This window comes from Schistocerca nitens, chromosome 3, assembly GCF_023898315.1.
Source record: "Schistocerca nitens isolate TAMUIC-IGC-003100 chromosome 3, iqSchNite1.1, whole genome shotgun sequence".
Lineage (NCBI taxonomy): Eukaryota > Metazoa > Arthropoda > Insecta > Orthoptera > Acrididae > Schistocerca > Schistocerca nitens.
The window spans coordinates 269,779,401-269,797,954 of record NC_064616.1 but is presented as its reverse complement, the minus strand read 5'-3'; the positions used below and the strand labels follow the sequence as shown (position 1 = coordinate 269,797,954).

General features: G+C 42.9%; 1 protein-coding gene across 2 annotated transcripts in view; it reads right to left on the bottom strand.

Annotated features, from left to right (window-relative positions):
- The window catches only part of LOC126248235 (cAMP-specific 3',5'-cyclic phosphodiesterase), a 953,544-nt gene that overhangs the window by 274,123 nt on the left and 660,867 nt on the right, over positions 1–18,554 (bottom strand). For both annotated transcript variants that reach the window (XM_049949066.1, XM_049949067.1), the window contains one exon: positions 4,076–4,188. In XM_049949066.1, coding sequence (XP_049805023.1) covers positions 4,076–4,188 — 113 coding nt within the window. The remainder of the gene's footprint in view (positions 1–4,075; positions 4,189–18,554) is intronic.

Below are 18,554 nucleotides of genomic sequence, written 5' to 3'. Positions count from 1 at the left end.
AACATTCGTCTCCACAAACGAAACAGGTTGTATTTGATTGTGCCAGAGTGTTTTTGGAAACGTAATGGAGATTGGAAATGTGGAAAGGCTCTGACGATTTCTTTCGTTGTCTTCGTGATTCACCAGAGACATTTTATCCTCACTGCATCCAGAGATTATTGCTTGCATCCTTCCTTCAAGCGATGGCGTAATTAATATGATCTTGTATTTACGACTATAAGTGAAGCTGCAAAACGCGTATAGATATTTCACTGAAACCACTGTTCAAATTTCATGCTGCTGTTGTTCACTAAAGTAATGAAACGGAAATGAACGAAAAGGGCCTACTTGCCCTTCTACTTAATTTTTTAGGTATCTAACGGTAATCCGTCTTGTACCAATCACAAGGCTCACGACAATAGTTCAGCGAGCTCTTAAAGCCGCCTCAATATTAAGTCAACTGAAAAGTACCAGTAGCTGCGGATGAACTGCATCATTCCTCGCAGTTATGTTTCTGTTATCATATAAACTGAAAATAAAAATGATATCGCTTTACAGGTAACAAAAATCTTGTTGAACGGGGATACTGAACACAGATCTTTGCCCTTAGAGAAGCCGACTGCTTTGCGTCGGGCCGTGTGGCGACAATATGATACAGAGCAACATGTGCAATGCAAAGATTCTAGTTCAAGTCCAGGCCCATCACACAATTTTAATGTCATTTTAACGTACAAATTGCAAATGAGAAAGTTTCAGCCCGTTTCGCGTGCATGTAAACTCATAGACACGTGACTGTTTTGACTCCGTGCGAATTTTTAGTATCATTGCAAGAAGTATTTACAACAGTTTGTGATCGAATTATAAACTAACAGTATAACTACAAATCTTTTCTTGCTGATCTCTGCATATTTCCAAATAGGTTAAAAAGCTGAGCGTCAGCAGCACGTGGTCTTGTGATCACAGTATCTGACTAGCGATCACATGGCCCTGGGCTCGACGGTCGGCAATGGATGTGTGTGTTATCAGCATCATCGATGCGCAAGTCGCCGAAGTGGTGCCAAATAATGGAGCCTTACACCATTCGGCCGATCCACCGAGAAGGGGACTCCCGGCCAAATGTTATATACGTACATTTTTTACAGAGCTGAGCAACAAGCACAGCGATGGAAACAATCAACGCATTGCATCGGCTGGCACGTGACGGGAGAGAACTAGCGACAGTGTAACGGGGAACTTCCAGTTCACTGTCGTTCTTCGCAGCCTCGTGAATACTGACACACTGACGTTCGACGAGCACAGGGTTTACGTACGTGTAGTGAACCTGTTACAGACGGCTCGATACCGCTTTTCGTGAACTTACGCCGCTTGAAGTCAAATAGACAGGATGTTCGAATTAATAATATTTCTCCAAACCTAAAAAGACGAGTGAGATTGTTCTGAAATTTGTCGGCACGTACGTTCATATTTATAAGGCTGTGCTAAATGTGGTATCTACTCTCTGTAACGCAGATTTCAACTACACGTAGTCGGGTGCAAGAAAGATGTGTCACACTAACACGTTCTCGGTCCTAATACCATCATGCAGACGTAGGCCTCAATGCAGGTGTTATTTTTCCTGTACTGAACAATACACGCTTGAAAACCTTTTACACATACGCATGACACGAAGTCACTGTAGGTAATAGGAATAGATAACATTGTTGATGTTGAGACAAAAACTGTTAATGTTGCACTCAACAATATAGTTAATCCAAACTATGCCTGTTCACATACCCAGGACCAATCTGTTTTTCCAAGGGTTTATTATTATTAGAAACGGAGGGAGGTGGGGTGTAATGTCGACCACTATTTCAGGCCAAGGACGGAAGAATACATTGTAATGGACAGGGAGCAGATCTAATCACTACTGCGAAGAAATGCTAATATTTCCGATTGCACGTGTTTCTCCTGTTTGGTATTTTACAGATATTATTAAGTCTCAAAACCTGTCTTTCTTTCACAAGACAATCGCCATAATAGTATATTTCTTTTGAAAGTGTCTAATTCAGTTCCGATTTTGTTTCCAAACTTTTATGGTACTGGATTAAAACCTCTGGCACACTGAGTGAATACGATCAGGACTGTAAGTGAACAATATCATTCAGTATCCAACAGCGTGCGCTGGCTGGTATATCTATGTACATACTCCCTGGAGGCAACGTAATTTGTGATAGGCAGACGTATGCAGAGGTTGTACAACCAGCTTTCGGAGCTGTATTTGCCATCGGTAAAGATGATACTCTGCAGTTCTTGACACTGAAGTCCCAAAGCTCGAATTACGCATGTCATAAATAAACAGCTACAAATATAGCGGTTGTATGAAGAGAACAAATGTTTAAGTTAATTACAGAGTAATGGTAGGAAAACACCACTGGTGTGATTTTCGTTAGCAACATTTTAAGTTCCCGTATAATGTTTGCATGCTTAAGATGAAACAAGTGAATTATGCAGATCGATTCAAGAAAGAACATTTACACATAGAAAGTAACTTCCAGCCAACTTCCCTGTGAAAACATTGTGATGCTCGCAGCTTTTAAGCAGACAGGATCATTAAAGGAAATCATCGATTACTGCAAGCGAGAAGTAGCATCAGATGAATCAATTTCCAAGCTCGTTTTCAGGTAACGTCTGCGTAAAAATATTTAATAGAGGAGTTCCCATACCACATGTGTCTGTACTTCAAATTAAGATTGCACGAAGGTTGACGTATATACAGCAGAAATCATACGGAAAAAAAGAAACAAGCAACCTGAAATTTCGAGATTTTATGGTTCCCAGACATCATTTCGAAGAAGAGTAGGCCGTTAGTAATTGCTCTGAATGGTATTGGTGCAGCTATGATGGCACTGATCTGAAGTGTTAGCCGTTACTCATGTCCGACGTCAAACTTTGCTGCATGCTCATTGCATCGTACTACTCAACGTAAGTAGTATTGTGTGTTCACGAGTCACTGACTATGTTCAGTGGCACCAGCGTTGGAGATGTTAAAGGAACCAAGCAAAATAAAGCCTGTATCTTGCTAGTATAACCACTGAAAAAGAAGGGTAACGTTGTAGCGAAAAGTCTATAAAAACTTAATTTTTTGAGAACACTGAAAGTTCATAACAGTCTTTGGTTTAATGCACGTCACATGCGGCTCAGGTAGGTTGAAACAGATTCTGCGATTGTGCAAATTTATAATGACATTTTATTTCACCACGATGGCTAGCTTATTAAATATAGGAACACAGTTGTACGTGCAAGGCACAACATATCATTACTGTAGTTCGCCATTCTGCATCGTTTTTGTTTGTAAATATCTAGATTCATGAGATGAGGCATATCAGCTTGGCGTTTAATTCCACCTGAGAGCATCCCTTGTCACTAAGATCCGCATTTGTAACGGATGAGTAATACAACAAACTGCTCGAAGGGTGCTGCGACGAACGCTCTTTCTTGGTTGTTATACCATACTAGCGTACAGAAAAGCATCGACAAAAGTAGTTGCGGGGGAGAAACGACCGTTCAAGTGTATACGCTGGACGTATACGTTTGTTTGTATGGGTAATATGAAAGGTGTCATATGTAGATCAAAATTTGTCATCGGCGGCACATCAGTCCTTAGACGCAAAGAGAAGCAAGCTACGAACAGAAAAAAAAGGTTCATGTCGAAGCGGTCATTTAATTTCCTATACATTCATTATATTGCAGTTTTCTTCCTAAAGCGCTATCTGACTCCGAATATTTCACTGCTTCAAATGTTGTCCAGACTATTCACAGCCTTTACATTAAAGTCTTAGAAAGAATTTCACCTGTCACTGATTATGATGAGATGGGTTAAGACCTGATACTAACCGAAAGATTTGATACTGGCATTTAAAAAAAAATCGCGAAGTTTACTGTTAGTTTGAAACATCACCGCTACAGTTTTAACGTGGTCGGTAATGACAGGGTTTACTTTCCGACTTCTAGCAAAGAAAGGTGATAAGTAGATAGAGTGACTACATAATTCACGACTGATCTGCTGTGTAAATATGGGTATATGAAAAAAAAAGAAAGAGATGAAGTAGGTACTTACCTTCAGTGAAGCCATGTCAGATACGGAGCGATGAGTCTGAATTGTTTCAAGTTGATCCAAGCACCAGTCCAGTTCTTCCATTGTCTCGATAGCCAGTTTCATGTAAGCGTCATCTGTGGACGTGGAAACACGCTATTAGAACAACAGTAACCCGTTCCGATGATACTATATGCAACTGTTTGATTAATGAAAAACACATACACAATGTAGGATTATACTATATGTTACAACTGCTAGTTATAGAATGACACTACTTTGTTTACGTTCACTGACAGGTAGAAATAACGGCGAGCTCTGCAGGTCGTAACAGGTTGCACTTTCGTCTTGTGACGTATACAGCTCCGCTCTCAAGGTGCGTGTAAGTGGCTTCTGCTTCCAGATTCAGGTTAAAACCGGCAGAAAGCAGGCTTATAGCATGAAAAAATTGGGAGCAGCCGGCTATGTGGCTCGCTGTAGCTCTTACCTGTCGGTCAAATGTTCTGGCTGTGTTTTATAGTAATGTCAAAGCGAGCCTGCACTCAATAGCGACGATGCGACTGTGGACATGCAGCAGTGGAGCTACTCTTTTCCTTGAGTGTGTCTACTTGCGCCGTGAGTCACCTGCAAGGAACAGCATTATCCAGTTTCTACGCTATTGGGTCGACTGACGGTGAGGAACACATCTTCTGATTATGAAAATTTTGGAAGAACCAACGTTAGTTTCTAGAATTATTTTCTCAATTCAAATTTTGTTAAAAAAGAGGAGACTGGCGCTGCAGTCATGGACTGTGCGGCTGGTCCCGGCGGAGGTTCGAGTCCTCCCTCGGGCATGGGTGTGTGTGTGTGTGTGTGTGTGTGTGTGTGTGTGTGTGTGTGTGTGTTTGTCTTTAGGATAATTTAGGTTAAGTAGTGTGTAAGCTTAGGGACTGATGACCTTTGCAGTTAAGTCCCATAAGATTTCACACACATCTGAACATTTTTTGAGGAGAATGGGATTTCTTTATTGTTTAATATTACTAAGAAATTACGCAAGAAATATGGAAGAAGCGCCCGTGCAGTGGCTACGGAACTCTTCCGAAAATCATCAGGAGCATTTCAAAAATACAAGAAAAATTACCATGTAGACAGACAGATTATGGGTTCTACATACGCGCAAGAGGAAAAAACAGCTTTCCTCCACGTGCGTTTGAGAGCTGCGTGGCATGAAGTACACAGCGTTGTGGATGCAGAAGAAATCGATGACCAATCATTTCTTCTACACCAACCGGTCAGTAAGACTATACTGCATACGTGACGTTTTTATCGTTGGACGAATTGTTCCAGAGGTCCCCAAAGATTTTCAGTCGGGTGCAAATTCGGGGACTTCGCGGAACACTCAAGATGTGTGACTTGAACGTTCCCCAGTCATGAAGCCGCTGTTTTCGCTCAGCTTATTGTCATCTAGAAAGTCAGGACCGGAAATATCAAGATTACCACAAGCTGCCTGGTATACGCCAAAATTTGGGTGCCCAGTAGCTCGATAAGGCCACTCTGATTCATGGTACCAGCCACTTGAGCTAAAAGACCGATTTCATTGCAATTATAGCATTCATACGACATTGCATCACCTTCTCCAGCTTGCGTCTCTTGCGTGCAGTACGCAACCCTGCCACATGTCCACCTGACGACGATAGTGACTTCCACGGCACGCAACGTCCACGAAGACATAAATGTGATCCGCTTGAATATATAGCGCTTTTCTAGTTTTCCACGGTCCATTGATTCTCTCTTTTCGCTCATTTTGGACAATGTCGTAGAGGGGTGGGGGAGGGGAGGGAGAAGGGGAGAGAGAGAGAGAGAGAGAGAGAGAGAGAGAGAGAGAGAGAACTCTGCTCCAAGTATTCAAGTGATGTAATTTCTCCCGGAGTCTTCACTAGGACGGGTCGTGGAGAGCGGGCGGTGGGGGGTTGGGGAAGTTGAGGGGGATAGTGCTGAGAACACTGATGACGTCCTGCATCAATATTCCTAATTCGTAGGGGAAGGAGTTAATAGTTTTTGAGCTGTGACACGCACCTGGGGTTCCTGATCCACCATGCTCATCTCTCGGGCTTTATTTAGATAAGAGCTTCTGATGTACTACTTTTACACGCCCCCCTTCCCCCGCTATCAGTTTCCCGTAAAACGATTTTTCGAAATAGGTTCCGATTGTTCATGTAAACTGTCCAATAGCGACTGTACAAATGCGGTTTTCGCCGCCGAATTTCAGGTTCCACAATCGATTTTCGCCCCAGGTACACGATTTATCGCGTTAAAGTTGCGGTAGGGTTGTCAGGTTACTGCCTGCTTTTAGAATGTTGGTTATTATGGACGAAAGCGTTTTTTGTAGAGTGTAAGGAAAGAGAAAACATTAGAGCAGAAAGTTATTCATTTCCTTTACATAATTTAGGATAATCACATTTTTCTTTATTGTACGAAAGAGATACATAGTTGCTGATATGGTTTCCAAACTGATAAAATCGAAATGCGTCGCAACAATCCTATGTCTTCCGCAGCTAGCCAATTTTGTTAATCGTTATACACACCCTCTTTTTTAGTACCAAGCCGCTGGTACTCTATAAATAGCTAGTGACAATACGTACGCTAGTTCTGTCCCAGGATGAGGAATGTGTCTTACGTAATTCGGAAGTTTTCTGGCCATTAAAAGTAACCAAAACGTTAGAGTGCAATAAGGTTCCACCGACGATCACTTCGTGCTGTGTTTTTTCACAACTCGAGTGATCTAGAAGGGTGTAACAAAACTACGAATTGGTGTGGTAAGGAATTTAAACGTGTCATCTTGAAAAGTCTCTTCCCCTTCCATGTCTTTACGAATTCACTAACATCCATAAGTAAATATTATTCTTCCTTTATTAAACTGCAAATATATAGATATGGATATGGATATTCTTATCATATGGACGAGCCGGGAACACATGATTTAAAGACGCCATTCGTGTAAAACAACTGACGCCCGGGAAACTGATGTTTCATTGCGCTAGCATAATCGACTGAGATTCAATATAGCGGATATCGATTTTCAAATTCGATTATCGTCTTCCGCAAGGTGGGCTACATGCAAACGTAGAATTAGACGGATGTGTATGCCAGTGGAAGCAGACCAAATGTTAAGTACGCATGAGACAGATTCGTAGAATCTACCATTTATGAGGGGAAAGTGAAACATTGTTGGCCTGGCATAGAGATGGCGTCGATGGATGAACTTTTTTTTTATGTTGGTACATGTTGCACTATAACGCAAGCAAAGTGTTAATTTGGCCGGCGATACAGTTTTGTTTATACGGCTTTTTAAAATGATCGTGTTACATGTGATTCGTTCAAAAAGAATAAAGCGGAATACAGCGCCATCACAAATAATTTGGTGTGGAAGCTTCACCGGCATCAGAAATGCATCTAAGAGTTAGTCATGGGTCATGGGCCTGCCCCTCCATTTTCAACATTTAAGAAATGTGCAGCTGAACTGAAACGTGATCCTACCACTCTTGATATTAGCGCCTATTAAGGATGCTCCTAGCCCGAAACCGCAGATAACTTCACGAAAGTGCAGTATCTCGTATAAGATGATTGGCAATTAGTGGTTTGTGAAATACCTGGCGCCGTAAGCATACCGGTAGAAAGGATATGGCACATTTTACAAGAAGAATTAATTGTAACGACTAGGTGCCACATTTGTTCAATACTAGTAAAATGTTTCCCCTACATGTTTCGGTCAATTTAAAGAGACTCTAGCTATTGTTGTACACCATTTCGCTACTATGGATGAAAAACAGATCCAACTTTTCACGCCAGAAACGAAACAGCAGTCAACACCGTTGGAACAAGCAGGTGTTCTTGCGTTAAAAGCGGCGAAGCCGGGTACAATTGTTTTGCAAATGTTTGATTACGCATAAAAAATATTTTTTTTTCTGATTGCATCCAAAGGGTAAAGCAACACCTGTAGAGGATTACGAAAGTCAGCTGTTGTAATTGGATGAAAAACAACTGATTTGCCCACGAAGCTATTTTGGCAGCGGGTATAACTAATGGATATGATATAGGAATTCTTGGCAATTCACAAGATTTGGCGTCCACGTAACTTCACACCAAACGAAATCTGTGTCCTTAAGAAGTTTTGAGTCCAATAAAGAGATTATGGAGATTACGCACAATTTCCAGAATCGCACTTGACGAATGGACTATTCCCACTGAAAACACGTGGAACGTATTGACTTCAAGGGGATCTAAGTCTTAAAATAAGTATATTGATGATCTATACACAACGTCTTTAAACGCCAGACAGAAAGCTTGTCCCCTAAAATTGACTCTCCACTCAAGCACACGTCTCCATGCGTTGCAATCCGTTGGACCCTCGTATCACGGTAGATACAGACCTCTCAAGTCTGTATTAGCTTCGACACGCCCACTCATACTGTTTTTTCGATAAACTTACGATCGTCTTCAGTTCGATTGCAAGGGTTAATGTTAAGATACACAGAGCAGTAACATAAATGTTTTATCTTGTGTCTTAGGCCACAAGTTGATTATTTTTCACGGATGTGTTTGTGTGTTTTGACATCAGAAACGTAGTTGGAAACTATAACTAAACGTGCTGTAGTAGGTGAAGTATTTACTGTTTCAAAAGATGGAAGGGTAGTAAGTTTGTGTTTAGCTTCGCATCGACAACCAGGCTATCTGACACGCAGCACAAGCTCGTATTCGACAAGGTACTATCCCGTATTCGGCTTTCGCCTTAATCGATTTAGGGAAAACATGGGAAACCTAAATCTGAATGGTTGGACGGGGATTTGTAACAGCTCGTCGTCTCTTGTAGTCATCTGATTACGGAGTCCAAGTTAGATATCGAGGAAGAAAACAGGACAGACCGCCACCTCTCAGTAGAGAAAGAAATATAATGGGTTAAAAATAGTGCATCTTGACAATTTTGTATAAAATTCAGTGTCACAAGCGTTGTACCGTGTACATTATTCTAAGCACTGAAATACACGAACTTTTGCGGACAACAGCTGAGAAAGAGAGTAACTCTAAATCTGCGTTCTGACACATTCGTGACTGCCAATGTTTTCACGAATAAACAGAGAGGGCGGTTACGGTTTCTTAAAACAAACTCGATAATTATGCACTTATCCCGCGAGGTTATTCAATATCTTTGAATACCAAATTAAATAAGGAAACAACACGTACGTAAATTTAGCATCATTACGCCCAGCGCCCGCCAAACGCATTGCGAGGTATTACACATACTTTGCACATACGGCTAAGCACTCTATTCTTGTGTGATAATTCGAAAGCTTGCCCTCTATTTATCGTCTACGCATCTTAGAGAATGGATTTAACTTGCCCGACTGTAATCGAAACTTACAGAGGTAAATGGCATGTCGATAATAAAAAAGTGGTTTAGAACTTCAGTTAAGTGTTTTGAATCCCATCTAACATCCTAAGCCAACAACGAGCATGATCTGCAAAGGTATTAAATGAGAACAAGACAGCGACCATTATGAAGTCAGTACTAAGCCACTCACCTGTAATTGCTGCGCAAAATACAGGAAAAGTCTACCCCAAGACAAGTAGCAGCGGTGTATAGCGTATTGTTCGCTGAGGACTTGAGGGGACAACTGCGCGGACAGGCAGAAAGCTTGCTGCTCTGGTAGGCAGCTTCACTTCCCAGAGAGCTAAAGGCGGCTCGGCTTACCCGCTGCGTCATGCGCCGCCCCCAGTTCTGTTCCACGGATTTAACCTCGCTTCTGATTTGCACCCATTGTCTGAAGTGTCTGCAGTGATCGCAATATAATCACTCCAATTGTTCGTTATTAAAAAGTGTATTCCAGTTGCGTGATGCTGTTATAACCCATTAAATCACTCGATTATTCTGGTGAAGTCTGCCTCATTGTATTGTTTTCCATTTATGCTTAAAGCTAAAAATCAGCACTGAAATTTTTTGTGTCATTAACGACTCCTGCCAATCTATTGTGTCCCGAAATACTGAACCACGATTAGAAGAAGTATATTTCGTAATATGCATGCGCAATTGATGCCAAACAGTACTCAAATATTTTATTTAGATGATGTGCTTTCATAAATACCAACGGCTTTCTCGCGAACATAGCAAGAGAGACAAGCTATGGGACTGTGAACAACTCTTTGCCTTACGTAGTGAAATACACACATCAACAAAAGTTTTGCATCAATCCGACATGTGGCGCAAGTGTGTTGCTACTGTAACTGTTCCTGTACCGATCGAAAGGTAACATCTGTGGAACAGCAGAGTGGGCGTCCATTATACCGACAAGGACAATCGCGACCAATGAACGGGAGAATATCAACTCATTACGTGCAGAAGACTTGTCAGCGAGGGAAGTTCTTCGGCGTGTGCACAGGCGTCAAAGTGATGTGATGCGGACATGGAATCGGTTCCGATTGACAGGCAGTAGCCGGCCGTTGTGACCGAGCGGTTCTAGGCGCTCCAGTCCGGAACCGCGCTGCTGCTACGGTCGCAGGTTCGAATCCTGCCACGGGCATGGATGTGTGTGATGTCCTTAGGTTAGTTAGGTTTAAGTACTTCAAAGTCTAGGGGACTGATGACCTCAGATGTTAAGTCCCATAGCGCTCAGAGCCATTTGAATCATTTTTGACAGGCAGTGTTGAGAAATTACATCGCACGGTCGTCCACGTTCGACAGGTGCAAAGGATGATCGACATCTAAGAATCCTGAGTCAAAGTAACCGTGGACTGAGTGTTCTTGAACTGATTTCGGCGTTCGATGAAGGTATAGTGCGTCACGTATCGCATCAGACTGCTACGAGACAATTGCACGCTGCGAATATCCATTCTTGATGACAATGGCGAGAACCTTGTCGAACCCCAAAATATAATGGTCTCCGTTACAGGTGGGTAAAAAATCTTACAGAACGGATGCCCGAGAATTGGGTTCGGGTGTTGGTCACGTACGAAACTCGGATCTGTTTGTATCCTGAAAATAGCAAACAACGGGTCTGGATTGTAACCAGGAAATATCGAAAACCGCCAGTGCTGTCTCTCACATGTGTAAGAAGGTGTTGGTGGAGAGATATGTTGAGGACCATCGTACAACTCTCGTGTTTGCTGAGGGTAATCTCGTTACTTTACGGTACAGACACTAGATTCTGGACCAATAGAGGGTCCGTAGTGCCAAAAATTTGGTGACACGTTCATGTTGATGGATGATAGCTCTCGTGTTCTCTTCAATACGTGCTTCAGCGCGCTAGGCTCACCACAATGGGGCGGCCTTCCCACTCCCCAGGCATCGAACATGTGCGTAACCGACTGAAACGAGCTGTTTTTGGACGTCGACGACTTACGTAGACTCGCCATTGAAGAGTGGAACATTCTGGTCTAGGGCTGGCTTGATGATTTCACCGATAGTATGCCACGACCGACTGAAGCCTGCATCCGAACAAGGGGACATTCGGCCACGTATTGACGTTGCTTAGGAGTTCTCTGACTACCCCCACCCTCCCATGGGAAACTGACGATTTTGTCGTTACACAATTTTCTTTATTCGGTGTTTTGGACACATTGCAAATGAATGTATACGCATGCCTCAGGGCCAAATTTTGTTGTGTTTGCCATGACTTTCGAAATAAAGGCGTGATGCAAAACTTTTGTTGATGTGTGTAAGAAAATAGTCATTTTGAGAAATGTCGTTATTGATGTAAGAATTCTTTTTTTCTTCTTTTAGTAAAGTTGACTTAAATCACAGCTTTTACTGCTAATGGCCCGTCCACGCCATATTTTCTTATAACCCCCACAATACAGTGACAGAAGAATACCGAAAAATGGCTGCTCTAGTCTTGATAGGAGCCGCCACTCGTCTTCACAGGTAAACTGAGAAGGAAGCAAAATGTTTCTCCAAAGATGAATTTTTGTTTCCGAAGCAGTGGATACACCGGTTCCCGTGAGATCACCGAAGTTAAGCACTGTCGGGCGTGGTCGACACTTAGATGGGTGACCATCCAGGCCGCCATGCACTGTTGCCATTTTTCGGGGTGCACTCAGCCTCGTGATGCCAACTGAGGAGCTACTCGACCAAATAGTAGCGGCTTCGGTCAAGAATACCATCATAACGACCGGGAGAGCGGTGTGCTGACTCCTCTCCGCATCCTCCTTGAGGATGACATGGCGGTCGGATGGTCCCGGTAGGCGTGGCCTGAAGGCGAAGTGCAAAGATGAATTTTTGTTTCCGAACTGGTCGCATACACGTAGTGTAAAAGAGTGCTGCTGCTAATTTATTTTCACTGTTTCATTCACTCCTCTCTAAAAGTACCCCTGTATACTAGTTCCACATAGTCGTAATACGAAGTAAAAATCATCCACAGAACCTCATTTAGCCTATCTACCTACCTACCTAAATTAGGAACTCGGGGTTTGTAATTTGGATCAGTAACTGCTACTCGGAAACTCGCCTACTTGTACTAAACAGTAAAAGGGACGTGGGATAAGAATTGTTTTCCGTTGTTCCGTAGTGCACGATTTTTTAATGTTGTATGGCTCTTTCCACCTATAGGCCTCAACTGGGTCACCAACAATTTGAAATTTGGAGCCTCGATTCAGATTTATATCAAGTTCTCCTCTCTCTGTCTACACACGATGAACATTAATAAAACTGACAAACTGCAAGGACGGATTCCTGACTGGAAATGGAGCGGAAAAAGGTTGTATGAATGTGTGTCCGGAAATGCTTCGTTGCCAGGTAGATAGCGCTGACGAATGAAAGTTCCTCTGACCACGTGCAGTGTGTTCCTTGTGTGTTACAGGCTGTGTGATTAACGCAGCGTACTGTAAGCACCAGAATGGTCCGGTACTCATGTCGGGAAGAAGCCGAGATGGTGTTTGTGTACGGCCAAGCAGATGGAAACGGTCGAGAGGCAGCATGGCTATACCAAAACAAGTACCGTCACAGATTCTAACCACATCACACACGATTTCAAGTCCTTCTTGGGCGTTTTTGTGATCACGGGTTCTTTCAGACACGCGAACGTGAAGGAAAGCGGCAGACTGTGCGTATACCAGATTTGGAACGCCAGTTTTTATAGGCTATTGAGACGAACCCTAGTACAAGCTCCCGGCAAGTGGCCCGCCAACATGGTGTAAGCCGAAGTACGTATAAGTGTATCGTGCATGACAACTACTGCTATCCCTATCACCTACAATCCCACGGCGGCCACTTTGAACATTTGTTGTGACGTGGATGCGATACAGCTGTTTACGATGTTCCGGGAGTATTTGTTGTCGTGGGGGACACACAGCTTCCATTCTGGACATATATTAATAGGACCTTTTTTCCTCCATTTCCAGTCAGCAATCCGTCCCAGTAGTTTGTAGATTTTACTAACGTTCACCCTGTATATTAGAGTTGAAACAAGCGAATGTCGTTAAACATTCTCATTCCCGGCATGTTCCCTTGTCACTGGTCGCAATCCGCCTCAGCGTAATTTTTTTCACGTTGTACTTATGCCACAGCTCGTGTTCACTTGGCACAGTTGTCCCATATAGTGTACGTGTAAGCCGTTATTACGGATACAATAAGTATGAAAACTTGTAAAAAACTGACCTTTTTAGTCACAGAAGAAGAGGAGGGAAAAAAGAATAGTGGGTGCGCTGGTGGAAAAGAGAGCTGTGTAGCTCTGGAGCAGAGAAGGGGATGGATGAGTGAAGGACGAGGACTAACGAAGGTTGAGGCCACGGGAGTTACAGGAACGTAGGATATACTGCAGGGAGAGTTCCCAGCTGCGCAATTTAGAAAAAGGCCTTGTGGCTGAAAGCTCAGCATGGATGGCAGTCTTTCTGTGTCTGTCTGTTCTCATCATCTCTATATGGTGGGTAACAATCTTTCTTTTTATAATTTGTCGTTATTCCATCCTGGATTTTCCATTGTCTGAATATTTTATAGCAATGAATAAATTAAATCAGCAACTTACGAAAATATTTATTCCCTCACCACTGGTTTGGATCCGTTTCTGGCTGAACTTCAGACGACGTGTACAGAAAAGTTACAAATGAAAATGAGCCAGAGATGACGCTCGACTAGTACTGGAAATCAATAAATATTTTATTTAATGACCCGCTGCAGAATTTCGTAGGTAGAACTGAAAACAAGCAAATACACTTCTTGTACGGCTAAGAGCGAGGCAAATTTTGTCAGTTCTTTTGTCTAGCGTCTGCAGTGTTACAGACCATCGTAGTTCCCTCCATGTGGCCTCCGGTTGCAGACTGTGAGGCGATACAGGTATCGATTGCAGGGTAGAGGGGCACATTTTTTCCTCGTGTATGTTCGCTCTAGGCGGCTGCTAGGACAAGTAGGGTTCGCTACGCACAATGGGAAGACTACATTTGTTATATATAACACGCTAAAATTTAAGAAAATTAGAATTGGAGAACAAGTGTAGCAATAGTCTGGCGAATCTAAGTTTTGTGAGACGCTGAGTATATTCGACACTTGCTTTAATAGTACTTCTAGCAATAAAACTCTGAGTATTAGAGTAATCAACAACTGCAAGAAGTGAAGTAAGTACAAGGCTGTATCCGGTAGCCACTGTGGCAACAGTTGTAATGTTTGGAAGGACAAAAAGCTCCAGCCTTAGCGGTGCTTAGTTGCAGACAGCATCAGGGAAATCTTGGAGAATGTCACGCGTTAATTTCCTGAACGTATTATGGTAATAGGGGGTAATTTCAACTTAGCAGCTATCGACTCGGAAGCTCACGTAATTAGAATACGAGTGAGGGACTCGGATTCGTGAGTGTTTGTGCTGAGCGCTTAACTTTAAGATTACCCTGAGCAGTTAGAGCGTTGACTCGTGACGGTGAAGTCTTAGATCTCCAGGTACCAAAGACATACGAACTTCTTGATTAAATTAACGTACAGGGGGAAATCAGTGACCTTGCGGCTGATACAGCGTCAATGATTGAAGGTATTAAAAATACAGGTTTATATATAGCAAGTTCTACAAGAAACTGGTTGATGCTGAGTGCGAATGTTATGTACAGGCATCCATTTCCCAGCAGTAAATGCGGTATTTCAGTGAATAAAATTCAAGAGAAGTGTACAATACCTTTTACACATGTGTGTGTCTAGTAAATTTGCGAGACATGGTAACATAAGCTTGTTTGTGGATGACGCTGTTGTGTACAGGGAAGTCACGATGCCAGAAAATGGTACCGAGATGCAGGAAGATTCGCAGAAGACCGATTCTTGGTGCTGGGACAGACAGTTGATTCTTAGAAAAAACAAATGTTACATACTGCGCATAATTTTGTAGAAGGAGCGGCTATTGTTCGATTGTGCGGTTGACGATCAATAAAAGAAAACAGTCGCAACCGTAAAACATCTAGGTGTATGCGTCTGGAGCGACCATAATGTTACGACCACATGAAACACACAACAATAGTTGTGGAAAATGCAGATTCTAGACACAGCTTTAAAGATAGTGTCCTAAAGAAATGTAATTCACTGAGGGACGAGGTAGCAGTAAAACACTCAATCCATCGCTTTTTGAGTAACGCTCGACATGATTCTGGGATCCTTATCAGGTAGAACTCAGGAAGAAGAGAAAAAGAGAGAGAGAGAGAGAGAGAGAGAGAGAGAGAGAGAGAGACGATGAATCCAAAGAAGATCAGTACGTTTTGTCTCAGGTTCGTTAATCAAACTCCACGTATTACTTAGCCTACGTCCATCATGCGAAATGATCGTGGCGGTATAGTCAGAAATTCGAGCTCGAAAGGAAGGCAGTTATAGAGATGCACTAAGTAACCTCCGTCATATATGGGAAGGTGGTTTGCGGAGGACAGAGGTAAATATCTAGAACGAAAAGGCAGCTCGAGGTTTTAAGACCGTGACGAATTCTTTTACAAGCATAAGCAAGAACACGATAATCCGATTTAGAACCAGGATTTGTGAATTAAATATTTTGGATAATCTTTTGGATGAGATGGGGGGCGGGAGAGAAGGAGATCGTTTACTTATTTCAGTACCGGTGTGCACTGAATATCACGCTTTATTTCTGTGAGACATAGTGAGTTCACCTGAAAACATTTAGCTTCGTCTCTGTGAAATGACGTGTGGTGTTCAGCTTTTGCCAAAATACCAGCATGTACCTTCGTAAGGTTTTTACGAATTTTGCACCTTCTTAACAACCAGATCATAGGCTGTACTCGCCTAATAAGACACACAGAGGTTTTCAATATGGTAATAGTACTCGTTGGGTTTTCCAAGGATTTGTAACGTCTGTCTACTTGCAACATTATTGTGCACTGAACCGAGGACCTAGAAACGACGGAGAGGCTTCGCCCCGCCGTAGCCCTCAGTGGTTCACAAGCCCACAACAGGCCACAGCAGTCCACCAACCCCACCGTCGCCCCACGCCGAACCCAGGGTTACTGTGCGGTTCGGCCCCCAGTGGAGCCCCCGGGAACGTCTCATACTAGACGAGTGTAACCCCAAATGTTTGCGTGGTAGTGTAATTATGGTGTACGCGTACGTGGAGACAGTGTTCGCGCAGCAATCGCCGACATAGTGTAACTGGGGCGGGATAAGGGGAACCAGCCCGCATTCGCCGAGGCCGATGGGAAACCTCTTTAAAAAACCATCCACAGGCCGGCCGGCACACCGGACCTGGGCGCTAATCCGCCGGGCTTCCCACCCGGGAAGCATCGCGTTAAACCGCGCTGCTAGCCGGGCGGGCACTACACCATTATTGTATCCAATAAGTTTTAGTGACGTTGTTCTGGTATGTTCCACAGGCTGATACCACAGACGATTCATAAATATAGACAACACTGCCTATGGAGTGCAGCTATATGGTTCTATATTTGGGTTAAAATCAACAGTCGAGATAATATTTGTTTATTTACCGGCTTCGGCTTATGTTACAGCCATCCTCACAGCTGACACAGTGTACGATCGTGGTATCAAGAGAAAATTGAGGAACTGCCAGCACCAGCCATAGAGGGCCAGAAATTCTGAGGATGGCTTTAACGTAACCCGTAACCTGTAAATGAACAGATGTTATTGCGATCTCGACCGTTGATTTTAACCTAAACCAGAGAAGATTTACAGCTGATCAAATCAGTGAACACAAAAATTTCGTTAATATTACGGGCATTACAATGTCAAGAACAAAATGTTTCACCCTGGCAGTGATACTGGCTTTTTATTATTTTAGGTAAATAATTCACTTATCACCAGAATGAAATTTTCACTCTGCAGCAGAGTGAGCGCTGATATGGAACTTCCTGGAAAATTAAAACTGTGCCATAGACGGAGACTCTAACTCGGGACCTTCGCCTTTCTCGAGCAAATGCCCTACCGGTAGAGCACTTGTACGCGTAAGGCAAAGGTCCCGAGTTCGAGTCTCTGTGCGGCACACTGTTTTAATTTGCCAGGGTGTTTCAGTTCACTTATTATTATTCCGTGTCGTTCCCTATTAATTCAAGGAACTTTGTCCAACCAGTAAACAGAAATCTTTCCTGAAATACCACTGCCGAACGTCAGCAAAATATTAATCTCTAGCTACCACCTCTTAGTTGGACACAAATCCACAAGCAAATTCATTAAGTGGTGGATGTAGATATACGCATGAGGTGTCAAATCAGATGAATACAGTAGATGCTGGAACAAGGTGTACTTAAAACACCTCACTTTCTCCGTTGAAAATACAACATTTGTGAACAGCTACAATGTCCTCTTGATGTGGGTCTACCTATTTATATTACCGTGAATATGAACAACGTTGTTCATTCCAACATTCTTACTCGACAAGTGTTGCCCTTTCTTCTAAATCTTCAAGATGAGTATGCTGTGGACACTTCCTCACTCGAAAATGATGACAGCCGTGTTCACAGAGCTGCAGTCATACGTTCCTCGTTTGGCGGACATGCAGGTACCTCACACCGCTCCACTGGTCCGCTACGTCAAACGACCTTAATCTCACAGAAAATGTCACTGATTATTTGGACAGCGGGTGAAACGTAGCAGTAAGTATACCCGCAGTCTGGGAGCTCTAAGGGATGTAATCATCAATGAGTGGCGTCGCCTGGCTGTAACATACCTGAAAAAGACGGTGGACTATGTTTCTAGGCGAGCTGAAAGCTAGAGGCGATATTATTCGGTATGCGCGAGATGTCTTCTGAGAGTGGCAAGTCTTTAGTCCGGTGTCGAAAGTAACGTTAGGATCCTTAATATTTCAATAAACGTTCCAAGCATTAAAATAAGGTTTTATACAAACCTTAGTACACAAAGTAGTAAATATTTTGCGGTATACTCCTTGCTCTCAAATTTTTTATCCATTGATACATTCCAAGAATTTTGAATGCAAAACAGATGTAAGCTGAAACTTATTGGCAGATTGTAACTGTATGCCGGATTGAGAATCTAACGTGGGACCTTTGCTTTTCATGCTAAAGTGCTCTATTTCAATCCGGAAACACCACTATA